Consider the following 14,239-nt stretch of genomic DNA (forward strand, 5'->3'; position numbering starts at 1 on the left):
ATATGTGTGGTTGGTTGCCACTGGAGGAAAAACCATAAGCAAGAATTTGGAGTGACCTATTTCATGGGACTGGATATGACTGCAGACCTTACTGATGAAATCTGCTTTTGAGTGGCTCAGTAAAAGGTTGAGAGTGTGTTCAATTGAGAGGATTAGAAATAGGTTGGGAATTTTGGTGGCACTCATACCTGAGCTGGGGATCACCATCCTACCAGAGGTGCACAGCAGTTGGATGCTGATGACATTTTTACTTGAAGGTTCAAGGTACGACTAGAGCTGACAAACACATGCTCTTAGCCAGACCCTTACAGAAAGACTTGACAGATGTCAAGGGGATGTGGCAGTCATGCTACTCATTGTGTACTGGCTGTGTAAGCATACAAGGGCTGTCAAGCCTGGTGCTACTTTTCTGGTGAGGGATGGGAAGATGAAGTGTGTCTTGCTAGTTTTCTGCTCCCCTCATTCACACTGGTTTTACATGGGACCTTGAATGTTTTATCTCGGTGTAACTGAGACCAGAACAGCCTCTTTATCTGCCTGATGTTTATCATAAATGTCAGGCACTCTTAAACTACAGCAATATCACTTAGAAATCCAGAAAGGTTAAATAAACTTCTCTGCATATACTTGTCTCACATCTTTAGACAGCTACTGATAGTCTTGTATATAAGTTTTTTATTGTCTTAGTTTAATCCTTTATCACATTTAAAAATAGCTCGAAATTAAAACCTCAAATCTAATCAGCCCTGAGCGTTTGGTGAGTCCGGATAGGGATCAGCTCTCTCAGCTGGTCTCTTCTCTTTCCAGTGGACTGAGCTGAACCCCAAATACCATGGCAATACCGTATGCTTTCCCTTGACGTTTTTAGGCCACCTTTATCACTTATTCATTCCTTTTTCCCCAGTGACAGACATTATTACTCTTTCTTAATGTGCCTGACAACAGAGGACAGTGTGCTATGACAAATGAACTCTTGAAATACAGCATTATTTTACAGATTGCTTTTTCTGGTTTTGATGCATTAAGTGAGCGGGATACATGGGTATGCAAAACGCATAGCAGCTCTGGACGCAACTCACTGAATGACGCAGATTTTCTTTTTTTTTTTTTTTTCTAAAGGGTGACTATGAAGGTGAAAATGTTGAACCTAATGACAGAAAAGTAAGTTGATATCAAGAGGGTTTAACATATTTACAAGAGTCCCAGCCTGAAGAATCACCTGTTGGAATCTGGATGTTTGCCAAGATTTCACAGAAAATACTGCAAAAAGGCACTAAATGCCAAGCAGCAGAAGTACAGAAGTACTTTCCAGTTTTTAAATTTGCCTGAATGTGGAATGCAGTATGGATATGTATAATTACCAAGCTCGATAATGATAAATTTCTTGCCATGTTGGTAAAAGTATTGACAGTATTTACGTATAATTCCTTTTAAAGTTCAGATGGTGTCATTTCAGGACAGCTCTGAGAACAATATGCTCACTTCTAGTCTGGTACCTGTATCTGACAGAAATCCTGCTTGGCTCCACAGCGAGCTCCAGTCTCAGCACTGCAACCTCTACTGAATTCCTTTGCTGCTGATCTGGAGTGTGAGGATCAGAACTGGGGCTGGGGGGAGGAGGGGGAGGTATTGAAAACATAAGCATTAAAGTTATTCAGAAGGATAAAGATCAAATGTTTATCAGAAATGAGACACTCTCAGCAAAGCTTTAATGTGTGCTGTTCAGCCAGAAACTGCCTTGTGGATGTATATTGATGCATTGCATCACTTTTTGCATAAGTCTGTGGTTTAAATTGTGTTTTTATTGTCTGTATACTGAAAGACATTTGTTTATTGTGGTAAAATGAGTAGGAATTTTGCTAAGGAAATACTTTTCATAAGAAAAAGCAAATTTTTCACCCTTTGCAGAAATGTTGATTTCTTAAATTCAAAATGTAATTTATTTTTCCACAATTACTACATACTCCCAATCACATTTCTCTAAAAAATGTAGGCTTTTTTATGTGTATCAGTTAAAAACTGAAGTAGAGAGGTTACAGACAATTCTCTCAGAAGTTACTAAATTTGGGTGCCATATATGTTGGGCTTTCAGACCTGAAACTTTGCCTTTCCAGTTTGTTTCATGGTCATGTCTCCAAAAAAGTGCTGTGGACGTTTAGGTCATAAGAAAAGCAGATCTAAAGCCCTTTGGGATTGGTCGATATAAATGGATACCCAAAATTAAAGGTCTGCTGGGCCTTAAGATGCAAATGGCTCATCAAAAGACCATGACTGTTATTTCCCCCCCCCTACTGATTTGTGTTAAAAATACCACATACCTGTCATTTCGTTATTAAGCAACACATTGCTCAACCAAAAATGGGATGAAAGTCCATGTTTTCTCAAAGCATCTGGATTATCATCTTTATTACTAACTTTTCAAACCTCACAAATTCACTTATTTCACAAGTTCACTGTGTGTTTGGAAATGTTTACCTTGGCTTTTGACTTCCAGTTCCCTCAAATAATCTTTTGGTGTGTTTTGGCATGTCTCTTCTGGTGTCTTGAAGCTTTCTGTAATCTAATCCAGTGCTAGGCCAGGCTTGTGCCTTTTTTAACAACAAAATTAAAGATTTGAGGCATAGAAATGAAGTAAATATTTAAGGCTAGTGTGCTGATCTCCTCTAATCATGTCTTTGAAGCTGTGCTTTGAGTATCAGGCTGATAAATGTCAGGATAAATGAGAGAATTCATTTGTACTTTAGGCATAGATTTGGTTTGAAGTATTGTACAAAACTGAAACATGGCACTGATGCAGAATCTCCTTATCTTAGTATTTTCCTGATATGCCTGACCAGTTTAGACTGCAGAAAATGAATCTGATTTCCAGCACAAACTTAGCTTGTAAAAGTGAAGTAAAAAAATAATTACAGGAAGGGTCTTAGCTAGTGCAGTGGATGTTGAGGTGACCCAAATCATTGTTTCCCAGATATAGGCAGCTGGCCTTAAACTTTTGGAAAATGTAGTTGAAAGAAGCCTAAAGCAGAATAAAAATAAAATTTGCAAGAATGTTTCTGTTTAATAAAGGCCTGCCTTTACGTTTCAGTTTCTGCTCTTTACTATTATAAGGAAACTAATAAAGATTAATGATTCTGGGTTGCAGAGGGGAAAATCCATAGTCCACTTATATTTTTGATGTCGCATTTCTGTAAAAGCAAAGAAGTTGTATCTTTTGAATGGCTTGAACCATTTGCATGAGAAATACAGCAGTCTGGCTTGGAAAGTTTGTGTTAATGATTTGGCAGGAGACTTGCAAAACTGCTCGAGAAACATTATTCGCTGTATGACTTCTCTGTGATAAAACGCAAGAAGTAGGAATGGGAAGGGGCAGCAGCGGGACTGCCAGTCTGCCCCTCCTTGTTTTGCTGCATTTCAGTGGAGAGATGTAGGAGGCTGACATCTGTCAAGTTTCTCATGATAAAATAGCCTACAAATTTAAGCAATAACATCCTGTTTGGTCTGTTCTATTATGAACAAGATTAATACTGTTGCCCTCCCTGTAACCATAACTGGTTTAGGACTTGGTTGCCCATTGCAGTTGCTTCCACAGCTGAGCTGGTTGTGCAGCCCTCACCCACTGATGGAGGATTGTGTAGCCAAGCTCTGAAATTTTCTGCCTTTTGTTTTTTACATTTTTACCCAACATATGATAAAAAGTAATACCTTGGCAATAATCAGTTCATACTCTTACATTGGAGGAAAAAAAAAAAAAAAAAGATGATGTTGTTGCCAGATGTATTAATGAAAACAGAAGTGACCATCAGAGCATCTCCTTGAAATATCAGTAGTTGGTCCAGGAACATCATGCTACCAAGTTCATGTCACTGGGTTGAAGCAGGGCGAGAAGCAGTAAAGGGAGATCTGACTTGACAAGCAGATATAAAACTTCTCTTGCCCTTGTCCCCCAGCGGAGGTGATAGCTGGGTGGCCAGCAAGCACAGTTCATTTTATCCAGTATTTTTTATACACATACTGGTTATTTGTTCACTCTGTTAGCTGAAATGAATTAAGAAAAAAATGAGATCTGAGAAGCGCTATTTATGTGTTTTATGAAGTAAAGGATAAGTTGAAGGTCGCAGAGGAACCTACTTTTATGAGGGATTCAATTTTATAAATCACTAATGGGGATCATTGTTTTCCTTGGCCTGTATCCTAACCAAAAGGATGAGTGGAAAGCATGTTCTTTTAGTTTAAAGCTGAAAAACTCTTAAATGCAGCCTTTGAGGCACCTCTGCATATCACCTCTTGATGGATGCTGAATATTACAGTTTGTGTAGTGAAAACAAACCAGTTTAATCTATTTTGTTTCTGCCTTGTACCTCAAAGCATATTCATCTTTCACATCTATTCTGCTAGATACTTCCTATGGACCACAAAATCAGGACTGCTCTCCTTGTCCCTGCTGTAGTTACCCATCAGTTCAGTTGCTGAAGAGGCTTTTAATGTACTAGAATTCATCACTGTGTTATAGCATGCCAAATCATCAGATTTGTTTTTAACACTTAATGCAGACTGCATGTATTGGCAGATTATGAGTTGAAACCACAAAGTGGTGAGACTGGATCCACAGCATGAGCTCTGCAGTTTACTGGGACCAAAGGAGAAAACACTGGTATACACAGTGCTTCAGCTTTTGCCTTGCTTTTCTGTTTTACAGCTCCTGTGTGAGGAGTGGGCGAGCTATGGAGTCTTTTATAAATATCAGCCAATTGACCTGGTGAGGTAAGAGTTCAGCCCTTAACGTTGTGTTTCCATGGGGCAGCGCTGAAGCTGTGCACAGTGATGCTTGTGCTGGTGTCCCTGCAGGGATGCTGCCTTCCGTGCCACCCCGGAGGACTCTGGAGAATGGGAAGTTCACTGAGTTAAAAGGAGTTTTCTGTGGGTTTAGAAACACAGTGATGTATCCCACCTAGTGCGAAAGCTTTCAGGGAACATGTTTTTAATGAATTTTGTTTTCTTGTGGTGAGATCTGGGACTCTTTGGAGAAAATAAGGTGGTTTTTAAAGAGGAATAACTCACAGAAGATCCAGAGATACCAATATACACAGCAGAAACACAAGGGGAAAAAAATTACTAGTTGAACTGACTTGCTTTCGTGGTGCCTGTGTCTCTGGATTAACTCCAAGCATCATGAGAAAGAGAGTCCTCTGAGAAGAAAAAAATTCCCACAGGTCGTCAGATCTTACTTTCTCCATGCTTAATCCAGCTGCAATTCATAATTTTAGCCATGTTATATTTTAAGAAATAGGAAACATTTCTCTCTGTAATTTCTTTTTTTTTTAATGTATTTCAGAAAATACTTTGGAGAGAAGATTGGACTGTATTTTGCCTGGCTGGGAGTTTATACGCAAATGCTTATTCCAGCTTCAATTGTAGGGATTATCGTTTTCCTATATGGCTGTGCAACTGTGGATGAGAATATACCAAGGTAATAAATAAATAAATAGGTTCCATTATTGGATGCCACTAGGAACTCAAAGTTATCTTTCTCTAGAAATGCTTTGTCACGCATACCTAGGGCGACCACAGCTAAAACTGTGGCTCCCAGTTTCTAGGGCTTGCCCTCTGCCACCTGCAGCTCGACACCTGAATCCGTCTTTGCCAGCTGTGGCTTGCCCAGGTCTGTCTGCCAACTCTCCCTTCGCTCCCCCCCTGCACGCTTTGGCTTTTTGAAGCTCTGCTTAAAATGCATCCCCCTCCGCACGGACTGGGGAGCTCGCAGTCCCACCAGTTTCTGCTTCCAGCCAGCAATGGAGCGCTACCAAGGGCGGAGTGGGCAGCAGAACTGCAGCACGTTTTTAAATTGTTAGCATTTATTGTGAATATTACTTGTGGAGTTTGCATTGATGTACTAAAAATAACTCTTGGCCGGTTGCTGAGGTGTTGGGTTTTTTCCCCTAACTCAGATCATTCTGTTAAAACAAACCAACAAAATACTGCTAATGATAGGTTTTAGTGCTTCCCGTCACAAAATGCTGAGGAGGGCATTGTGTGACATAAAGATGAATCAAGAATATACATGCTTAAAATAAGCAATTGTGGTCAGATTAACAAAATATTGATGTCCTACTATGTTTATTTTTTTTTAGTACGTTTTGTATTATAATATTTTTAAAGCCTTATGATTTTGCATTATCTGCAGTGCATGCATCATCAGCTGTAGATGAACGTTACATAGTTTGTACAAAAACCATGGTCCCTGAGTAACAAAGCAGATAATAGATATCGAAAAATAGATATTTTTTTTGTTCATGAAGATTGCTTTGTACTGCTTCCAACTTGAAGACAAGTCAAAGGGAGCGTCACTGTTGCTATTTCACAGATGGAGTGCGTAGAAGTTAAATTGGTTGAACTTCAGTCCCTTGATACTCAGCACTTCCCTTGTACCTTATCTATTGCTGTAGTTAGTATTTCAAAACAAGAATGATTTTTTTAAAAAAAAAAAAAAAACTGTAAGATCCTATAGTGAAAAGAATAGAGACTTATGCCTCTCATATTGCTATGTCTTACTCCCTGGGATAGAAGTTGGGTTGGGGATGGAGGGAGACGGCAGGCTCATGGGAGGATCTCAGCCCCTACGATGGTGTAGGTTATGGGCAGAGCAGCTCACCGGGGCAGGAGCTGGGAGCCACTGGGAGGACAGCATCTGATGGTCCTACAGCCCACAAACAGATGCTATGCAGAAGAGAAAAGCTCATCGGAGTGTGGAAGATGGAGCTGTACTGACTGTGCTTTTTCCATATCTTGTTGCTTCATTGCAGCATGGAAATGTGTGACCAGAGAAATAATATCACCATGTGTCCCTTGTGTGACAGAACATGCAGCTACTGGAAGATGAGCTCAGCTTGTGCAACTGCTCGCGCAAGTCATCTGTTTGATAACCCTGCAACTGTCTTCTTCTCAGTCTTCATGGCTCTCTGGGGTAAGAAGACAGATGCCTTCATGTTAAGTTTTTATTTATTTAAAATACAACAGGAAGAAACAGAAGAGATAAAACAGTGTATTTATACTCAGGCAGTTAATTATATAAAGAACTTTTTTTTTTTTTTTTTTTTTTTCTTCCCATGAAACTGTCACCCCCAAATTTATATTTTGGACTGAAGGCTAAAATTCAAAAAGTTGCTCAAGATGAGTATCAAATGAATTTGTCAAGCATCTGTCATAAAACTGCTGCGTGGCATGTCAAAATTTCATTAATGGGATTGCACAGCTTGCCAAAAAAAAAAAATCTACTTGCAGAGCCAGCTTCCACTTTAGAACATTACAGAGTAAATGTATTAATGTACTCTGGGGTCGTGAGGAGGACTCCGCAGGGAAGTGTAATGGCCTTTAGCGTCTCAGGACAAACCAAGATTGATTCTTGAATGTGCTCCGAGATGCAATTAAGTTTATCAGCAGGCAGACATCATGCATGTACACCATGAAGCGGGAGCGGTGGTGCTATAGGTATTTTTTCTGATGCTGACTGCTCTTGTATTTGAGCATGTCACTTAACCTTTCTTGGCACACTTGTAGAACTTGGTTAAAAATATTAAACCTCTCATGAAATCTTTGAGATAGTGTCTTCAGGAATGGTTATTGAGGGCTTTTCTCCATGTTAGAGGAGGGATGGTGACTTCCTTGCTCGGGCACCTCAGCACCAGGCACGGGCGCTGGAGGAGAGGAGTCTCCCGTGCTCGCTGCAGGCCAAGAGGGGCTGTTAAGATAAAAAGGAACTGGTGGGATCCAAACCCCATGTTTGTAACTGGGAGCCCTGTACAGGGAGGCTACAGAGAATAGGGAAGTGTGTGTTATTCCTCCCAGCTTTGAAGTTTGATCGCCACACACTCCCAGCATCAGTGAGGTCAGTACAAGATGATGTTTGCCCCTCCTGTATGTCTTGTTGCAAGTTAGCAAATAGCCTGTTTTGGATTATATTTAATGCTAAAACCATAGCCGAAGTTTTTATTTTTTCTAGTATGTAAGGAACCATTTCTACATTAACATTCATCTGAACTGATTTTAGTACAATTCAACATAATTCAGTTTAGAGCACTGCCTTTTTGACAGGGTCTCCACTTGAGATAGCTATGTTTTAGATGCAATGCTAACAGCTCATTACCAAGTACCATAAGGAAAAGGACAAGGACGGTCCTGCAGGGGAATTTTGGGAACAGTGGGGAGTCAGGAGTACTACAGGCTCAGAGGGAAAGCTGGAAAGTCTGGGGAGGTTGAACTTGTCCGGTTCGCAGCAGAAAGGAGGGATCACTGTCTTAGAGATCATCTTGCCATGTAGCATATAGGGAGAAATGTGATATACTCCAAAGCAGGGTGTGGTGTCAGAGACTTTAAATAGTCTGATTCTCTCACACAGAGAGTCAAGTATTGGTTTCTGTCTCCCTCATGTACCATTATTGTGAACTCCATGTGGATCTCAGTGCACACTCTGTTGTCCAAAAAGTAACACTGTTTGCCTCCCTTTACTTAGCAAACAACCATGGGTCCCTCCATCCATTTTTTTACATTCTTGGGCAAAGGCAAATTGGCAGAAGCCAGCTTCTGTGCTCTGTACAAAATCAGGCTTAATATCTGAGATCGTTTTGGAGTGGGATATGAAATTCCTCAAGTTCTTGAGGGTCAACATAAAACTTTATTGTACAATACCATATAAAATAAATGTTGTTTCAAAAAGGTCTTTTTGAATTGGGAAAATCAGAACTTTTTTCACATAGTTTTGAACTTGTGTTATTGCAAATTTCATTTCTAAAGGATTTGTCAAAACAATTTTTTTAAAAAAATGAAATGAGCACTTTAATTTTCAAGGAAATTGTCTGTCTCTAAAGTAGGCACATATATAGTCTCCAAGTTCTGCTTGTGAGCACCTCTGCACATAAGGAGAAGTTTCATTAGGTTCATGTACAGTTGAAGAGTTGAGGCAGGAGAGACCCAAGTAACCTGCTCAGGTGACCCAGGGCATCCTTAGCATAGCAAGAAAATGAGCCCAAGTTCAGGGGTATTATTGTGAGCAAACATTTGGCTAGGCTTTCTTTGTATCATGGTGGTATTGTAACACCCTGGAGAACTCCACTCACGCAAGTGTTAAAACAGCTATAGCACTGAGCTGGGCCCCGGTCAGAAGTTCAGCATTAAACATGGACCGTGGCCCAGTGCTGTTTGGTATTAAATGGCATTAAAAATGTCAGAGAATCCAGATAAGATCATCTGGACAATAACCTTTGGGAGTTTTTAAGCTCCACTTACACTTATAGGCCTTGATGAAATATGAAATGCAGGTACGCTTGGCAAAGCAGCTGTGTATCACTACCTGGCACGTTCACCGAGGGCTTTTGGAATGAGTTGGATGTGTTTCAGATGCAGTCTTTTCATTTTGCATTGTTGTAAGTCAGTGCCACGGAAGGATTTCTAGTAGCACTAAGAAACGATGTATCATTCATTTTCCATATTGTTCACTGTATGTGGAATCTGCAGACCCCTGCACAAGAGCTGCCGGCAGCAGGGAGAGGGGAGGCAATTCCAGGACCATGACACAGACCCTCTTAAGCTATAGCTATGACCAACACAATTTACAGGAAGCCTATGGCTTGTAAAGGAGCTCAGTTGTAAGTTTTGCACATGAGAGTTTCACTTGGAAGGCAAATGAACGTCATGACCTTAGCTGGTTCCAGTCCTGAGGGTGTCCTTTCCTCTCTATTCAACTTTCTTACCCTCTCCCTGCCTCCGTTTTTTCTGGATATGAATGTTTCTCAGCACATCTGTTAATACTCACTGCGGGAAAGTCCCCTGGGAATGCCATTTCTTGGTAGACTTGCCTCTTTCATAATCACTTATTTATTATACAGCACTGGTGTATTCCCAGCATCTAAATATGTCCTCTGAGAACTTGCTTAGTCTCAGAGGCAGATAGACTGATATAGACAGGGATCATTTGTTGGAACTCAGGAATTGCTTTGACGAGGTTTCTTTTCTGTAAGTCTTCATCAAAAAGAAAATGGCAATGTTTCTAATGATGAAACCCTTAAAGGCTTCCTCTTTAACAGCCTGAGCAGCTGCAGCTTTCACACTGGCATGAGTACTTGGGTTTGGGTGTGACGACTGGAGCTAACCATACTATTAAACCACTAGATGGATGTAATTATAACAATATAAAAATGCTTTATCATGATATCTTTGAGGAGATAACTATCCCATCAGTCCAAGGCAAGTTAAATCATTCATATTTTGTATAGATAAAACACAGGTTTGTTTGGACTTATGGATGGAATTATATGCAGATGAAGACCAACAATATCATTAGTCACTCATACAAATATTTAAATAAGTTTGAGTGTCTGACTTTCTTACACCCCTTAAAAAAATATAGGCACCTTTCTACATGAAACTGTGGATGTAACAAATGCCCTTTCTTTTAGCTTACTTAACCTATGATATTGCACCTGCTTGAACCCTTTTGGAGGCAAGAGCCTGAAGACACACAGCAGGCGAAGTGGTGGCCAGAGTGCCTCCTAAGACAAATCCCAGGGGCTGATAAAATTTTTGGGAGCCAAAGTGTCAAAATAATTGTTAAACTGTTGTTTCAGCTGCCACCTTTATGGAACACTGGAAGAGAAAACAGATGCGTCTCAACTACAGGTGGGACCTGACTGGGTTTGAAGAGGAGGAGGTTTGTCCCTTCAGTTCTGACTCTTTGACTTTCACCGTGGCGTTACTGATAACTCCTTGCCCCCAGCCCATAGACATTGCCTCATGGGGAACTGCTCTTGGGGTGGTTCTGTCATTTAGAAGAAAGGAAAATCTCTGTACATGAACTATTTGAGGATTTTATAGCAAGGGTATGACTAGTATGTCTTGTTGCCATAGAAATGTAATTGTATAGCCACAAAATCGAATTTTTTTTAAAGTGTGTAGTTGGGTCACACCTAGCAGCATAGGCATGGAATATACAGCTCAGGCCTTACTGCTGGGGTGATGTCAGGGTGCTAACAACTAAGGACCTCGTTCATCTCCTGCTGCTGTAAATCAGAAGTGAATGTACTGAAGTTGATAAAATTACAGCTCTGTAAAAAAACACTGAAAAATTCCTATTAACTTTAATGATTCAGGATCAAGCCCCGACTTGAAAAATACTGAAGAAAATACTGCCAGACGTGGGCTTGGGGCATTGGGAGGGACACAGTGTGGAGGTGTTTTGCCTTTTTTCATTTGCTAAAAAAAAATGAATATATTCCTAGCTAGGTTTATGCTAAATACCATGAAGGGGAAAAGGGCTAAATCTATATGAAAAAAGATCTTAAAAATCAGAGAATTTTAGAAGGAAAGGAGAGGAAATCCTCATCCAGCTGAGAAAGCTGTGTCCCACCCTTTTAATTTTGTCACTTTACAAAAAGAGGAAAATGCCTTCCTAGGCCATAACACAGCCCCAGCCCAGCAGCCGTGCTCAGAGCCGGCCGAGGTGTGCGGGTCCCTTCCATTCCCCCATGGTATGCCACGAGCCGCGCTGCGAAAACGCCACTGTGGGACCTGAGCTGGACCCCTGGGTTGTACAGGCGGTCGCTGCTTTGTTTGCTGGCCAGCTGGCTTGGTTTTTATACTGTTGTTATTATTAAAAGAAGTATGACTGCCCTTGTCATATCTCTAGATGTTCTAAATAGATACACAACAAATATTGCTCACGTGAAAAAAAAACCTCACCAGCCCTGGGTTTAACACTATGCGGCTTGGATGAGCCTGGCACAGTTACTGTTCCCCTCACCCCCAAAATCTTTCAGCTTGAATTATCTCCTCTTAATATGTTTATCTCCTTGATATTATATTTAGGCACGCAATGCCAGAAGCCCCTATGCCATGTACTTTGCTAGCTCATACCTGTTTTACTGGGAGAGAATATAGGGATTTATCTCTTGGATACTATACTGCTCTTTTATTTTTGGTAACTTGTTGTTAGCATACATGAAAGTAGAAAGGATTAACTGTATCTTTCCAATGTCTATCCCCTTCATGTCTGAGTTCAGAGCTCTTGCACAGCTAAACCAGCAGCTGTTAATAAAGTATATTTTATTCTTTCTTTTGTGTAGTCAATGCTAGATAATACAGTCACAGGTTTAGCAAATAATTTAATACCCTCCTATTTCTGATTTGCGTGAAACTTAAACTAGTATCATATTGAAAAATAAGGGTTTCAAGTGATATACTAAACCCCTGTCTCATCTGCTGATGTTTGTAGAGACACCTAGTTCATACAGTACATACAGTAATGTTAATAAATGTTGTAGAACATGAGTAGACTGATTTTCTGTGGTAGTGTCTAGCCATCCATTGTACTTACGTTTGTTTCATGTAATTTTTAAAATATAAATCCAGTAATACCTGCAACAGTTCAGTAATCAAATTTTTTGTTTTTTGTTTTTTTTTTTTCTCTTCTTGTATTTTGTGTTTTTTTCTGGTTTCCTGAAGGAGGCAGTCAAGGTTTGGAAAACATTTTTTTTTTAATTGCTCCTACCTTTTTTATTACATGTCTACTGATGAATGCCATCTTTTGATCTCCACCTCTTCTTTTTTAAGCATCAGATTTTTCTTTAGATCTCCCACTGATTGCTTTGACTTTACACCCTCCCCCTCTCCACTTGTTCAGACTTTTTTCAACTCCGTTCCGTTTCACATCCAGTGCATAATCGTGAATTCTGAATCTTTTGTGAATGCGTAATTATCGTGAATTCTGAATCCGTGAATCTTTCTGAATCTTTTGGCTGTCTTTTACTTCTGAGTTTCCTACACCCTCTCCTCAATGCATACGGGTAATCTGTGGATGCTGTCCAAAATAGGATTAGGGGAAGACCCCAACTGACAATTCTCCAGAATCCTAAAGCCAAGTATTTTGCATACTTAAAGCAGATAACTGTTTCCCTCATGAGCTGAGGATTACTGAAATGACAGTTAATGACATGCAAAATCTAATTTTTATCAAAAAGATAGATATTTAAATCCAAGCATAATGTCACTTGGTATGAACCGTGCTATCTGCAAGTTGTGCTGTATACCCTCACGTATCAAATTTAATCCACACAGCATTGCACGTGGGTGTCTGATAGTGAGTCCAGATCATTCTGCAGTTGTTGCTGTAGAACTGTGAATGATACAGGTTTTAACATTTTTTTTTTAATTACAGTCAACTATCAATTGACATGAATGACATACCGAGTGAATTAGAATTCAGTTAGAAAACCTGGAAATGATCAGGAAATCAACCTGCAAACAGTTAATATATAGCTGATATAGAAAATAAATCATTTTGCTTTTTATTAAATATGACTTATTTCACAGGATCATCCAAGAGCAGAATATGAAGCTAAAGTTTTAGAAAAATCACTGAGAAAAGAACACAAACATAAAGAGGTAAGGTAAAAATATGAATTTGTTTCAGTTATAAAAGACTTTGAAAAAGAAGGTCATTACAGCAGGCACTAAACCAAGACTAAGAAATATGTAAAAAAATAGAGTCACTGCATAGCGTGTTTAAATTCCAGAGGTCTTCAGTCCAGGCATACATGGGATACTCGGTGTATACCAGTGCACAAGGCCTGATTAAGTCTAGAAATGTCTTTAGTAATCGGATATGGGAGTGTGGCCCAGAGAAGCTAATTGAGCCTGATTGAAGGGGTGCTGCTGTTAGGCTGATGAATCAAGTTGGAGAAAACCATAACAAAACATCTTATTCTGTGCTAGTATAAGTACCTAAAGCCTCTCAGGAGAAGTTCCCTATCTTTCTAGACTTTGTTTGTAAATAAAAATATTAGTAGAACATTAATGAAGAATACTAACACCAATTTCCTTACCGAATTCCAGCTTTGATAACTTTCTGCCTTTTAAACACATAACTTCCATTTTATTTCACCAAATAAGGTAGCGCTCACTTCTGCTTTTAACTTGCTCTTTAAGTTGCTGTGAAAAAGGTGCTGCCAGTCATCCCCGGGGCACGTGCATCTCGCCAGCGGACGGTGCAATCTCTTTGAGCAGCTTCCCTGCCCTTTCTCTGAAGGCTGTAATTCCTTCCCTATTTATTGTCAGCAGCAGACCGATTGGAAGAATTTCCTTTTCTCCCCCACAGGCTGGTTTCCACCCTACCAGAGGTTATTTTCCTCTTAACTGCAAGAATTCAGCTGTTTGTATGGCCACATTTTTAAGAAGAGGAAAGCTGCATCACAAA

At 39.9% G+C, this 14,239-nt stretch overlaps 1 protein-coding gene across 2 annotated transcripts in view; it reads left to right on the top strand.

Annotated features, from left to right (window-relative positions):
- ANO1 (anoctamin 1) overlaps nucleotides 1-14,239 on the top strand; it is an 80,881-nt gene that overhangs the window by 50,387 nt on the left and 16,255 nt on the right. For both annotated transcript variants that reach the window (XM_042785122.1, XM_042785121.1), the window contains exons 10-16: nucleotides 1,120-1,161; nucleotides 4,697-4,761; nucleotides 5,333-5,467; nucleotides 6,801-6,961; nucleotides 10,617-10,699; nucleotides 12,490-12,501; nucleotides 13,357-13,428. In XM_042785122.1, the coding sequence (XP_042641056.1) occupies nucleotides 1,120-1,161; nucleotides 4,697-4,761; nucleotides 5,333-5,467; nucleotides 6,801-6,961; nucleotides 10,617-10,699; nucleotides 12,490-12,501; nucleotides 13,357-13,428 (570 nt within the window). The remainder of the gene's footprint in view (nucleotides 1-1,119; nucleotides 1,162-4,696; nucleotides 4,762-5,332; nucleotides 5,468-6,800; nucleotides 6,962-10,616; nucleotides 10,700-12,489; nucleotides 12,502-13,356; nucleotides 13,429-14,239) is intronic.

The sequence above is a fragment of the Tyto alba genome, unplaced genomic scaffold (genome assembly GCF_018691265.1).
Source record: "Tyto alba isolate M040663 unplaced genomic scaffold, T.alba_DEE_v4.0 Super-Scaffold_8, whole genome shotgun sequence".
In the NCBI taxonomy this organism is placed as follows: domain Eukaryota; kingdom Metazoa; phylum Chordata; class Aves; order Strigiformes; family Tytonidae; genus Tyto; species Tyto alba.